Raw genomic sequence first — 14754 nt, 5'->3', positions numbered from 1 at the left:
CAATTGTACCTTTCGAACAAAGGCTCTTTAAGAAAACCTGGTAATGGATGACGTAAAATGTAACTTTTTTTTAATTGAAGATGGCATTTAACGGAGTGTAATTTTGATTGATTGATTTTGGACACAACGCGGGAAATTTATTTATTTATTTTTCCCGGTTGTTAAGTATCTTTGTAGAACCCAAATTTTAATCACTATTTTTTTCTCTTTCTCTTTTTCAGCACGGACATTTACACAAACGAACGGCAGACAACAACAAATGGCAGTTGCGGTGGTTTGTGCTTTACCAGGTGTGTTTTCTCCTTTTAAAGTTACTACATCTAAAATATCCCGTGCATGCGAATGTTAATTACCTACCTACATTAGACTGGTTCAATTTTTGACTTTTAGCTCCACCAGGCTCTACTGATCCCTTTTATGGCCCTTAGTAATTGTGCAAATTTTGGTACCGATCGGTTGTGTCTACGGGCCCTCCAAAAATTTCAAAGTTTATATGGAAATTTGTATGGAAAATCGGGTAAAATTGAAAATAAATTCTTAAAAAATCACCTCATCAACCAATTCATGAGAACACTATACATTTCGAAAGGTATTTTTCTACTGAACACATTTGTGGAACATTGTAAGTTTGTGAAAATTAGCCGAGAAAAGTTATTAACTAAAGAAGCAGTTTGACTTCAAAACAAGTGGATTTTATGATTAATCGAAGCAACCCTGTTTGAATAGCTGCATCTGCAATTAGGTTTTACATCAACCGACATAACCCCACAAAATGAGCTGGATGAACATCGTTTGACAATTCTCGGTGGTTTGTTTACATGGGAGTTACGTGAGTTCGAATGTGACAGATGAGTACCCGTTGCAGTACTCACGCAACTGACAAAGTAAACAAACCACCGTGAATTGTCAAACATGAACTTCATTCATCATGAGTTCATTCGTGTCGTCATCTTGTAGAACTCAATACGGGAGCGGTGAGTGGTAAGCCAGGTATCTGCTACGCCGCTATGTTTTTCAAACCAAGATCTAAAACGTCGATTTAAGGTCGATCCACAATCGACAGAATCAATTCCATGCGACACGACTTAGCGATGTTCGAAATCGTTTTATTATTGATGAATCATGATGTAAATTACTTATCAGTCATCAACATGTTGAAAACAACACTTTTCTCTAATTTATTGTCTAATATTTTACCTCGATTACAAACATCTAATGATCGCGTCACGCCGTATCGTTTCTACCTAGTGCGGATCGAGCCTGCAGTAAAACGAGCAGAACAATCCGAACTGTCAGTGGACCCATAATTTGTGTGCCCGCAGAGATGTTGACTTACTTCAGTTCAATACAAACGGTATAGCGGTGCCATATACGTGTGGTAAACCTAGTTTAAACTTGTATAACGATTGAGCTATTCAAACAGGGTTGCTATGATTAGCAATAAAATCCACTTGTTTTGAAGTCATGCTGTTTCTACGTTTCTCAGCGAATTTTCACAAACTTGCAATGTTCCACGAATGTGTTCAGTAGAAAAATACATTTGGAAATGTATAGTGTTCTCATGAATTGGTTGATGATGTGATTTTTTTAAAATTTATTTTCAATTTTAACCGATTCTCCATACAAATTACCATATAAACTTTTTTGGAGGGTCCATAGACACAACCGATCGGTACCAAAATTTGCACAATTACTAAGGGTCATAAAAGGAATCAGTAGAGCCTGGTGGAGCTAACAGTCAAAAATTGAACCAGTCTAACCTACATATTAAAGGCCATTTATATACCACGTGGATCAAAAAACTTTCGTTTTTGACCCCCTCCTCTCCCTCCGCGAACAAGCGTGGACAATTTCTGTACCCCTACCCATTCCTCAAAATATCCATGTGAACTGTTTCAATGCTTTTGTGGAGTATTATCATGAAAAGGATTGCCCATTTCAGATAAAACGTATATTGACGAAACCTTGAGAACAAAATGAAAATTGTCCGCGAGTCTACTTTTTTAGACTTTTGTAAAAACATCTTAATGCCAAAAGGACGAGTTTTGCATTCATTATAATTTGCGTAAACTACGACGTGTTCAATTGACTCATGTAATGTCAACGACATGCTTTCAAATCCAAAACAAGTGGGATTTGACAACGATACATCAGATTGAATCTAGTGTTTCTGGGAGCTGAAAGTTTTGCTTGATAATTAATTTCCTCACCGATTTTGCACTGTATCGATTTTGTTGGCTATTTTCGGCAAATTCCAGATTAAGTGAAACGAAAGCATTTAAATTGAAAGACGGAAAGGTATTATAGAGCGAATCAGTTAAAAACTTAGAACGGAAAACTAGGACTAGGCAGAGTTATATAGACGCCACCGTCGGCGGTAAAACATTATGATGAGTTGTGTTCTATTAACGACCATGCGGTAGACTTGGGTGGAAAGCCCAACCTCTACCAGCAGAAAGCAAAGGATTCTTCACATTTCCTTTCGATCGTGCCCATATGAGCCCACCTAGTCATAGTTCTCGGTAAGTTTAAAACTAATTCACTCTAGAATACCTACCCGTCTTTCAATTGCATTGCTGTCGTTTTTCTTTGGGCCGACTTCTTCACCCGCGCTTAACTTTTAAACCAGCTTCACCAATACGTTTAAACCTGGCGAGGGTGAACAAATCGGCCTTTAGTCTTAAATTTGTCGAAAATAACCAACAAAATCGATACAGTTGAATCTTACGGCAATTAAAACATAGTAGCACTGATGTTGTGTGACAGCTGCTAACGATGTTATCATTAAGTATAGAAATTCCTGCACTTGATATGCTGCTCGGCACACTCTTTGGCAAATTTGAAGGAAATTGTGAAACGCTGGTCCACGTGGACAATTTGTATCCCTGGATCTCCATGGATATGCGTGACCTTTATCGCACCCTTTACCCTCCCTCAAATAGTTCACGTGGTGTGGATGGCCCTTTACCAGAATACGTAATTAAAAACTTCTGCTGAATGTGGGTCGTTTGATCCGCTGGAATTGAAAATTGAAAAATATTGTTCTCTCTTCACCAGAATCTGCTGTTTTATTATGAATCGGAACAATCGAGTAGACCTTCCGGGCTGATCTTTCTGGAAGGCTGCTACTGCGAACGGCTTGTTTCAGCCCCCTCGTTGTCCGGTCCGCCAATCGGCAGTGGTGGCGGACAGGGCTCAAAAGCCACAAAGGAGGAAAAACTACAGGTATGTCATTCTGTCAGTAGTACAAAATAAATCTAATAGATTTAGACCATGATAAGTGTGTCATAATTTCAAGGTTATTTTAATACTTTCATATTGTACATTTTTCTGAGAAAACGACAAAGAACTAACGGTGTCTTTGTCGAACAACTTTATTAAAAAAAATCGGCATCTGTAAAACTTCAGGATATAAAAGAATAGGCTTTTTTCTGTAATTTGAAATTAAGGGCAAAATAATCGGTCGGGGGGTCTAGAATAACTTTTTATTTTAAAGTTTTTCGTTTGAAAACTTAAGTGTTTTATTAAAACTAATTCGCTCTTTTGCCACTAATCGGTACTATGGACGTTAAAATATACTAAAAGTGAGAATCTGATGAATAATCTCATTGTTTACAACTTCGTAGAAAGATATAAATCGATAAAAATCACCCGCGAAAGTTATTATTTTTTTTTAGTTTTTAGTTGTGCGCGGGGCCTATTGATTAAGAAGTCGACTAACAAGGACTTTCAAAAAATGTTGGGTTTAGATGAACAGTATAAATTTCAATGTTTACAAAGTCCGACTCTTAGCAGAAAAAAACATATTTTCAGATTCCTCCGGCGCTCAAGCCTCAATGATATTTTATGAACAAGGAGGTGTGGAAAGGGGTTGACTAAATTTATTCGATATTATTACTATAGACACTCATAGTAATAGACCAGCGAAGGTACTTTTATCGAGCCAAACAAACTGTCAAAATCTGGAGCCAAATGAGCATGACGTCATGCAATGCAAACCAGCAGAACAAGTATTGCGATTTTATTTAAAAAAATGTATTTTGATATTCACATTAGGGTTCACTTTTCATGTTCGTATTAGTATTTTACGATGTTATTTTGAAAGATATTTATTATGTTCACTATAACTCCATAAAAAGCATTTTTTGCTCTTTTTCTTCAACTTTGTGTTTTTGTAGAAATGAGTTATTTTATTTCTCTTCTTACTTTCTTGTTGCTCAGTATCAAACGTATAACTTCTCTTTTGAGTCATATATTGAACCACTTGAATAATTATTTTGATAAAAACAGAAGATCTAATACAGTCGAGCACGTTCGAGCTTGAACATTTTTGGGTGATGCCAATTGTCCATGCTTGTTTTTCTAGTTGCCAGTTTTGCGGTTTTCACATCCGCGAGTCTATTACTATGAGTGTTTATAGTTATTACATTTTCAAGATGTTGATTAATATGAAATGTATTCGTGCCTTTTATATTTTTTTCTCGCTCTAGGAGAGAGCTAATTTAATCTAGAATACTCCTTCTCCCTGATCATATCCTGCCTGGTAAAATACAATTGGCTTAAATTCAAAACTCTATATTTGAATGAATAGACAGTTCGAATCATTGTAATAAACGACGGATTTCATTGCAACGTTGGATTGAAAATCCTGTTTTTTCTTATTAAAAGGAAAATGATTGAAAGAGAAAAAAGCTCGTTGATCCATACTACTCGCTGAACACAGGTCACAATAGAAAACGAACAAGAAAATATCAGGCTGGACCATACATTCAGTAATTTCTCAAAGCAATGTAAGTCTGTTTATTGAAGATTTCCCGCATAATATGGGATAACAGCAAAGACCACATATCAAGAAGACAGAGTTGCCAGTTTAGTTCAGAGTCTGGAGACAGTAACAGCAACACGGGTATAGGTGATACTCTCTATATCTGCTTTTATATTGAGATCGCTAACTTCGTATAATTGACAAAACCATTATTTCTCATTTACTAAGGCCACTACAAATCTTTTTTAAAAATTATGTCCAAGTACAATTTTTTTTTCTGAAGGGGGTGGCAAACAAAAAATAAATATTTATTTTTATTAAAACAAAAAAAGCATTTTTTTCATTTTACATTTTCCTGCGATCGTTCTCGTGGACGTTTCCGCAGGGTGATTTCGGATAGCGGGGTTGTTTTACTAAAGCAATTCAATCAAAAGTTCATATAAGAAAGAGATTTCCGAACAGTACAATTTCTAATAGCGGTTTAATCTGTTTCTAAATTCCTAATAAAAGCTTGGATGATAACTAAGAACTTAACATGAACATTAAGGAGTACTTTTTGGTATTATCCGAACTTTTGGTTGCTCCAGAGTTCTGTAATCAATCATAATCCTCAAATTTATTTTCAAATTGAGCTCGTTTTTGTAGAAATGTACTGTAATAAGGGTCTTTATTTAATAGGAAGCGAAGTTAAAATTGATTTAATGTCTATGAAACAGAACTGCTCACCAAAAAAATGCATAACTTTCAACATTTGCTAAAAATGTTTTTGCCTTTCTCATTCACTCTAAAATTCGTCAATCTAATCCCGACCCGAAGAGCCGAGTGTCATATGCCAATCGACTGAGATCGTCGAGATCGGAAAATGTCTGTGTGTGTATGTATGTGTGTGTATGTGTGCATGTGGAAATAAAATGTGACCTCTGTTTCTCAGAGATGGCTGGACCGATTTGCACAAAGTTAGTCTCAAATGAAAGGTACAACCTTCCCATCGGCTGCTATTGAATTTTGATTGGATTGATTGGACTTCCGATTCCGGAGTTACGAGTTGAAGAGTGCAATCACATAGCAAATTCTGATATAAACTGAAATGAAAAATTTTCAAAATCAAATTTGTATTTTTGATGCCAAATGACTTTAAAATGCATGAAACATTGAGATGATTGACAAAAATTGACTTCTTTGGACTTTGGTACATTTTTGCCTTTTTCATATAGAAAGGTTATGCAATCACTCTAAAAATCGACAATCATACCGGCCCGGAGGGAGTATGCAGTGAGGGGTTGCTACTTTAAAATTAAAACTAGTTTAAAATTTCTTAACAAGTTGAAAATTTTCGGCAGGACCTGGACCTCCCGGATCTTTCTCCATGATCCGCCGCTGGTTTCAAGCGATGTTTCAGTATCGCATAGTATCTCAAGATCGTGGCTGTCGATCCATTGTATGTATGTGCAAATCGTACTGAACATGTAATATTCATTTCCACCATTGTATTGAACATAACCAGCCATGGAATCGTAGTCTGGACAAATGAGACAAGCACAATTGCACCACTAGGTGGATTAAGACAGTTTTTTTTAGGAATGCGTCGAGTTGAGAAGAAAACGTAATATGATTAATAACGAGGATAACACTTTCCGAATGTAGAGAGAAATTTATGAAAAAAGACGATTTCCATTCGATTCTAGCAGGTTCTGATCGATTTTGATGAGCATTTGATTTTTGTTGTATGACCAATTATATGTATAGGTCAAATGTTTAAAAGCAGTAATTTAAGGTCAAGATAACATCATTTTGAAACCGCCAATTTCGGAGGTTTAGTATCTTCGATGAGTTTTACAAACGTTAAACAGCGCATCATTTGATAAAATAATTTTGACGGTATATCGTCCATGAAGTATTTATGGTGAATTTTCTCAGGCTAATATTCATGACTACAAAAAAGTCTCAACAAATTCGCTAAAGACCCGAACTCTGTTACTATTTTCTGAAAAATTAACTTTGCATAATTTTAAAACTTCAAAAATTGCGGTTTCAGAATTATGCCGTTTGGACAATATGATCGATTTTCACCAAACTCCCACCAAACCGAATTACTGGGTACGTCGCTGACTTCAAGTAAGTAGAAACAAAGTCGTTCTACACTCGTTCACAAGAAACTTCTTCGACTACTGAATATCTATTATAATACATTGAAACCCCGATTTTATCAGCCAAATATGAACATATGTTTGATGGGCTCTAGCAGATGAACTAGACTGAATTCGAGTAAATCCTTTCTTGAGCATGTTTTCCTTATCATGAAGATGGAAATATGCAAAAATGAAAAATTCATCATAATCAGACATAGTTATCAGACTACATCAAGGAACGGGAAGAATATTTTAACAGCTTCAGTTTATTATAAATAAAAAAAATTGCCCGCTTTAGTCAATGTCCCCATTTTGTCAGCCTAAAATACGCCATGAGCCTGATAAAAATGGGTCTTTATGGTATGTTTTATTCATTGTGTTTCACATTAATAGGTACATTTCTTTTTTGGAGATTTTTTTATTGCATCGAACTACAACAATTTTTAGGTAGTTTTCAAGGGGTTATTTTATAGACTTCTTCCAAAATTTGGCGAACCTATTCCAATTCGTATACCAATTAATTGGTATACTTAAGGGTTTATATGTTGCAGATAGAGAAAATACTGAAATTTTCAGCTTTTTTCCTACACAATATTACGAAAGCTTATTAAACAATTTTTCCTAATAAGTTTGTGAAAATTATAAACTATTTGATTTTTTTAATAGTTTTATTTTTTATTTAACCGTGATTTTTTAATAAATAGGGACCATCGCTTCACAACGTAGTCTATTTTTCATGGCTTGCGATGAGCACGATCTCTTGAATTGCTGAACTGAAAATTATGGAATAGAAATTAATATTTAGTGCCCTAAGACGATTTCGCTAGATTTTCAGAGCTCTGTGCACCCAGTGCATTAACGCGAGTGACGGAAGGTTATCAAAAAGATTCGTGAAAATAAAAATTCCAGTAATGATGATGATTTTCCCAAACGGTTCGTTTTCGAGAGGTTTTTATTTGTTCTTTGGCATTAGGATTAGCGATAATAATTCAAATCAAGGATACTACTGGGAAGTCACCTTTAGAAAAAGTCGATGTCGAAGTAAAATTTGGAACTATGCACGCATGCACTTCAGAGATAGCGTGATATCAGGAGCTGCGATTTCATTTCAACGCTTTTTTGTGAAAAGGGCGATACTGACAAATGTAAACATAAGGATTTTTTCATACATGCGAATGACGGATTTGAAACGCAACAAATTAACCTAAAAATTTTGATTCTACGATATTGCTTTCTTAAACTACAGCAAAAAATACAACGGCGAAACTGTATTTTTGTTTGTTTATTTAAAGTTTCGCTCTCCACGCTCCATGCAAACAAACAGGGCGATACTTTTTTTGATAGCAGTTTAGAGGCGAAACTGTTATTTTCGCATTTTTTAGGATTATCAAGCTGATACCAGCTGTAAATAGTAACAATGATCGCTATTGAAAAAAACACGGACGAAATCGGTGGTGTAGAACGGTAGTTATTGTAAAAAAACGTAAGGGCGATACTTCAATTCTTATAGGTGGGACCGAAAACGTAAACAATCGCCAAAGGGGCGATACTATCATTTTGTCAATTTCAATAGCAAAAACCTATTTTAATCCACCTAGCGGTGCAATTGTGCCTTTCTCAATCATGAATCACGAGAATGTGTGCGTTGTTTATATTCATTAAAAGCTTTTAAATGCATATATTACATTTTATTATTATACATCACATGACAACTATATACAGGAAAATATATCATTATTCGAGTTCTAAAATTTTGAAAAAGAAAAAACAGCCACGGTAATATTGAACTAAAAAAAAAGGTGCAAAATCGGCAAAGTCCCAAAAAGTCGATTTTTATAAAAAAAAATTTTCGAGATAACATAAAATCTCGACGTTTCATGCATTTTAAAGATGTTGGGCATCAAAAATACGAATTCGATTTCTGAAATTTCATGAGGTCCCCCCTTTGAAAAAAAAAAATTGAGTTCCGGCTTATATGGGAATTTCATATGTGACCGGACGGTTTAGTCTATATTTCCGGAACCATATAAGCGATCCGTACGAAATTTTATAGACATCTATGGGGATATTATAGCTATCATTTGGGACTAAGTTTGTGAAAATCGGCCCAACCATTTCCGGGAAACTGATGTGAGTTCGTAAATTTTGAAAGATGGCCGCTTTTCCCGGGCACTTCCGGAACCGTTTATGGTGGTCAATGTAGTCAACGAAAGTTTGGTTGGCCGTCGGTGACCTAGAACAGCAAATTTAAGTTGTTTGAGAGACATTTTAGCGAAATTTTTACCTTTTTTGCTTTCATCGGAGTATCGGTTTGAATCACAATTTGCTATGTGATCGCACGCCACAACCTGTAACTCCGGAACCGGAAGTCGGATCGGGATGAAATTAAATAGCCATTTACGGGGACGCAATACCTTTCATTTGAGGCCAAGTTTAGTCGAATCGGTCTAGCCATCTCCGAGAAACCGATGTGACTGTTATTCTGAATTTAGATACTTCCGCCGGGGCTTCCGGAACCGAGGATGGTGGCCAATGTGGCCAAATAGACTTTGAATGGATGTTAGTGACCTAATACTACAAATCGAAGCAGTTGTGGTCATATTTTGGAAAAATTTTCACCTTTATACATTCATTGCAGAATTTATTAAAATCGACATTTTCTGCGTGTTCGTACTTATCACGCTGTAAATCCGGAACCGGAAGTCGGATCCATTAGAAATTCAATAGCAGCCTATGGGAACGTTGCACCTTTCATTTGAGACTAAGTTTGTCAAAATCGGTTCAGCCATCTCTGAGAAAAATGAGTGACATTTTTGGTCACATACACACACACACATACACACACATACATACATACACACATACATACACACACAGACATTTGCCGAACTCGACGAACTGAATCGAATGGTATATGTCACTCGGCCCTCCGGGCCTCCGTTAAAAAGTCGGTTTTCAGAGCAATTGCAATACCTTTCTATTGAGAAAGGCAAAACAACTTTTAATTTAATAATTTCAAATACTTTATGAAGTTTTGGGTTTCGATCACTGAATCATGCAATCTAGGATGTAAAAAACGCAATAGTTCTTAAATAGGAAATAAAACCAAGTCTGGAAATATTCAAGGTTGATTTTCTTTGAATGGTATCGCTGCTAGTATCGCCCTTTTCAAGAAAAAGCGTTGATTTCTTAGTTCTCAGTCGCGTTGGAAATGTGAGTAAAGTATAAACTTCAAATCGATTCAAAAAAATTTTTGATTTTTTTGGCTCAGTACAATATATAACCCCTTCAGGAAAATTCAGTTTTCCCGCCACAATTTAGATATTTTATTAACAGAGTATTAACAATAATTCGTTTGTATGTCTTTTTTATGGGCCATTTTTTCGCTTTCCCATTGATTTGGTTTGAGATTTCTAGCACTCATGTTGTCGTATGCTGATTTGAGCGATTCTCTGAATCCTGCCACTATCCCATGTAGTATGTGTTATCAAAAACATCACGAAGCATCAAGTTCTAAATGTTCTTAAACGATATAATATCCGAAGAGAGTGATAAGAGTTATAAGAAATGTCTCATCACACTGTTAGGTGGATTAAAAACGTTTTTATATCAAAAGTTTGTTCATCTTTCGTTGTTTGTTGGGTTGTTTACGATAGCATCATAAAATCGTTTGTTTAAGCGGTTACATTCCTGTAGACGTTAAAAAAATCTATATATTTGTTTTGTTAACTCAAAGTGTTATTTATGGCCCTCAAAATGATATGTCAAAACATTAAAGGTGACATTAATATATAAAAGTTCAAAATTTCAATTCTGCTATAACGTCCTTTAAAGGGTTCCCACATAAAATTGCATCACGGAAGAAACACTGTAGAAAATAACCCATCGGGGATTTTCTCTTGACAATTTGGGTAGAAGTGGTTTAGAGTGTGTTGTGTACACTGTACGCCCAGGTTTTTTACGCGGTTTTTCGCGCGTTTTTACGAGGTTTTTTTACGCGGATTTTCCAATTACGGCGGGTTTTCCAAAAATAAGTCCTTTTAAATGCAAAGAACTTAGAATTTTGGCAGTTTTTATTTTGTGCTGATTTCGCAATTAACACGGTTTTTGAAAAACATATTCTAAGTCCTTTTGAATGCAAAAAAACTTAGAAGATTTTCGGAAAGATGGAAGAGACGGGTCTGGAAGGCTACTTTTGGCCCGCACCCCAACAATATGGGTATTTTCGGAATGGTCTTGAAGAGTAGGTGCCAGAAATTGATTTTTGACTCCATTTTGAAATCAAAGATGGCAACTTCCGGTTTAGTGAAATTCGCTATAACCCAATCAATATGGGTATTTTTGGAATGGTATTGAAGAGTAGCTGCCAGAAATTAATTTTTGGCGCCTTTTTGAAATCAAAGATGGCTACTTTCGGTTTAGCGAAATTCGCTATAACCCAATCAATATGGGTATTTTCGGAATATTTTTGTAAAAACCGCATTAATTGCGAAATCCGTGCAAAAAAAAAACTTCCAAAAATATTCCAAGTCTTTTGCTGAGAGTTTTTTTTTCACGCGGATTTTCGAATTTGCGGTTTTTTTATACGCATTTTCTAATTAACGCGGTTTTACGCGGATTTTCCAATTAACGCGGTTTTATACGCGGTTTTTTACGCGATACGTATCCCCCGCGTAAAAAAAAACCTGGGTGTATTTTGGTCGCTGTGTTTGTTTTCGGTCTGTTGGAAAAAGAACAGTGCAGTAATCCGCGTTCAAGGTTATTTTGCCATTCTCTGCCTCTTCGGTTTGGACTTTTATTTTCTTTTGTGCGTGTGTTAACCGTTAGGCCACATTCCTCAACCTTTTGTTCGTAAAGCGGGGATTGAACAATAACCAGTGCGTGCGTTGACGGTGTCGATGGCTTCCTCCCCGGATGGCCAAATGGAGATCGAGTCGACTCCTAAGGCTCTCCCCCGACCCAAACAATATCCAGAGCTCTCGACCGGTCCCTTTGTGGTCTTCTTTCGGCCCAAAACAAAATCGCTGAATCTATTACAGATTTCAAAAGACCTAACGGAACGGTTCTCGGTTGTGATCGAAATAAAAAAGGTCCGCTCAGACAGGCTGAGGGTCGTGCTGACTAACTCAAAGCAGGCAAACGATATTGCTTGCTGCGAGCACTTTACGAAGGACTATCACGTGTATATTCCAGCTGTGAAAGTACAGTCTGAAGGCGTTGTCACCGATGACAGTTTGACATGCGAGGATCTGCTGCAGTACGGGGTTGGCCGTTTCAGAGACCGCTTACTTTAGCCAGTGAAAATACTCGAGTGCAAGCGTTTGCACTCAGTAGTAGTTGCGGGGGATGGTTCAAAAACGTACCCTCAATCAAACTCTTATCGGTTGACCTTCGCTGGTACCGCTTTGCCAAATTACGTCCTCTTGCACAAGGTTCGTCTGCCTGTGCGTCTGTTTGTGCCGCGGGTCATGAATTGCACAAAGTGTAAACAATTGGGTCACACAGCCACCCATTGTAGCAATAAGGCCCGCTGTGGAAAATGCGGGGAGAATCATCTAGATGATTCGTGCAGTAAGAATGCTGAGAAGTGTCCTTACTGTGCAGAGAATCTGCATGATATCTCGGCATGTCCCGCGTACAAACTACGCGGGGATAAACTAAAACGTTCCCTTGCTGGACGATCCGAACGTTCTTTTGCAGAAATGCTAAAGAAAGCTACACCACCAACCTCAACAAACATCTATGCTCACTTGCCTCCTAACGAGGGCGAGGCTGATGACCCACAAGAGGGAACATCTACTAGGGCGCCTAGAAGTTATAGGAAGAGGAGGAACATTTCCTCTCCTAAAGTTCGTTGTAAAGGCCAGAAGGTATCCCTTGACGGGACTCAGAAAGTCACATCTATTGGAAGTGTTGCAACCAAACCGAAGCAATTAGCTCCTGGTCTCGGAGGATTAAACTCAGAGAAGGAGTTCCCAGCACTTCCCGGAACATCAAAAATCCCAAGTGTTCCTCTGTTTCAGTTCGAGAATGATCGCGGCACTGGAATTATCAAACTCTCGGACATTGTGGACTGGATAATAAAAACTTTCAATATAACTGATCCTATTAAAAGTCTTATGTTAGCTTTTCTCCCTACAGTAAGAACATTTTTGAAGCAGTTGACTGCTAAATGGCCCCTCCTTTCAGCGATTGTATCCCTCGATGGCTAACTTATCGAACGAGGTCACGGATTTGATCACTGTTCTACAGTGGAATTGCAGAAGTATCATCCCGAAAATCGATTCCTTCAAAATTTTAATAAATAATTTGAGTTGCGATGCATTTGCATTATGTGAAACTTGGTTAACTTCCGACATAGATCTCAACTTCCACGACTTTAATATTATTCGCCTGGATCGAGACACCCCCTATGGAGGAGTGCTTTTGGGGATCAAAAAGCGCTATTCCTTCTACAGAATTAACCTTCCCTCGATAACAGGTATTGAAGTTGTCGCTTGTCAAGTAACAACCAAAGGCAAAGATCTTTGCATAGCTTCCATATATATTCCCCCCAACACCGCGATTGGGCATCGCCGGCTACATGACATCATAGAATCCCTGCCTGCACCGCGACTAGTTTTAGGCGACTTTAACTCTCACGGTACGGAATGGGGTTGCCTTTATGATGATAACCGTTCCTCTTTAATTCACAATATTTGCGACAACTTCAACATGACAATTCTAAACACGGGTGAAATGACACGGATTCCTCCCCCACCAGCGCGCCCAAGCGCATTAGATTTATCCCTTTGCTCGACCTCGCTAAAGTTAGAATGCGCGTGGAAGGTAATCCCTGATCCCCACGGTAGCGACCATCTGCCGATCATAGTCTCAATCAATAACGGCTCAAGGCCATTGGAAACAATCAATATTTCGTATGACCTCACACGAAATATCGATTGGAAGAGCTATGCTGCCGCGATATCCGACAACATCGAATCTACTCAAGAACTTCCTCCGGAGGAAGAGTACAGCTTTTTGGCTGGCTTGATTCTCGACAGCGCGAATCAAGCTCAGACTAAGCCAGTACCCGGCGCGAACATACAAAAACGTTCTCCCAATCCCTGGTGGGATAAAGAGTGCTCAGACGTGTACGCCGAGAAGACCGCCGCGTTTAAGACCTTCCGGAACGACGGGTTACCCGCTAGTTTTCGACAGTACGCGACGTTAGACAAGCGAATGAAGAGTTTGATGAAAGCCAAAAAACGCGGTTATTGGCGCCGGTTCGTCGACGGATTAACGAGAGAAACATCGATGAGCACTCTTTGGGGAACAGCCCGACGTATGCGAAATCGAAACAGTACTAATGAGAGCGTGGAATATTCAAACCGTTGGATATTCGATTTCGCCAAGAAGGTTTGTCCGGATTCCGCCCCGGCACAGAAGATCTACCGCGCCGCGTCCCGTCACGATAACGCGAACGAAACACCTTTTTCGATGGTGGAGTTCTCACTTGCTCTCTTGTCGTGTAACAATAAAGCTCCAGGGCCAGACAGAATCAAATTCAACTTGTTGAAGAATCTGCCAGACTCTGCCAAGAGACGCTTGTTGAACTTATTTAATAAGTTTCTTGAGGCTAACATTGTCCCACACGATTGGAGGCAAGTGAAGGTCATCGCCATCCAAAAACCAGGAAAACCAGCCTCCGACCACAATTCGTATCGACCGATCGCAATGCTATCTTGTATCCGGAAGTTGTTCGAGAAAATGATCCTATCCCGCCTCGACAATTGGGTCGAAGCAAATGGCTTACTGTCAGATACACAATTTGGCTTTCGCAAAGGCAAAGGGACGAATGATTGTCTTGCGTTGCTCTCA

At 38.1% G+C, this 14754-nt stretch overlaps 1 protein-coding gene across 4 annotated transcripts in view; it reads left to right on the top strand.

Moving 5' to 3' along the window:
• Nucleotides 1-14754, top strand: part of LOC131683828 (ras-specific guanine nucleotide-releasing factor 2-like) — a 542029-nt gene that overhangs the window by 67258 nt on the left and 460017 nt on the right. For all 4 annotated transcript variants that reach the window (XM_058966164.1, XM_058966166.1, XM_058966165.1 and 1 more), the window contains exons 3-4: nt 222-290; nt 3058-3225. In XM_058966164.1, coding sequence (XP_058822147.1) covers nt 222-290; nt 3058-3225 — 237 coding nt within the window. The remainder of the gene's footprint in view (nt 1-221; nt 291-3057; nt 3226-14754) is intronic.

This window comes from Topomyia yanbarensis, chromosome 2, assembly GCF_030247195.1.
Source record: "Topomyia yanbarensis strain Yona2022 chromosome 2, ASM3024719v1, whole genome shotgun sequence".
Classification (NCBI taxonomy): Eukaryota; Metazoa; Arthropoda; class Insecta; order Diptera; family Culicidae; genus Topomyia; species Topomyia yanbarensis.
This window is presented reverse-complemented; position numbering and strand designations above follow the sequence as displayed.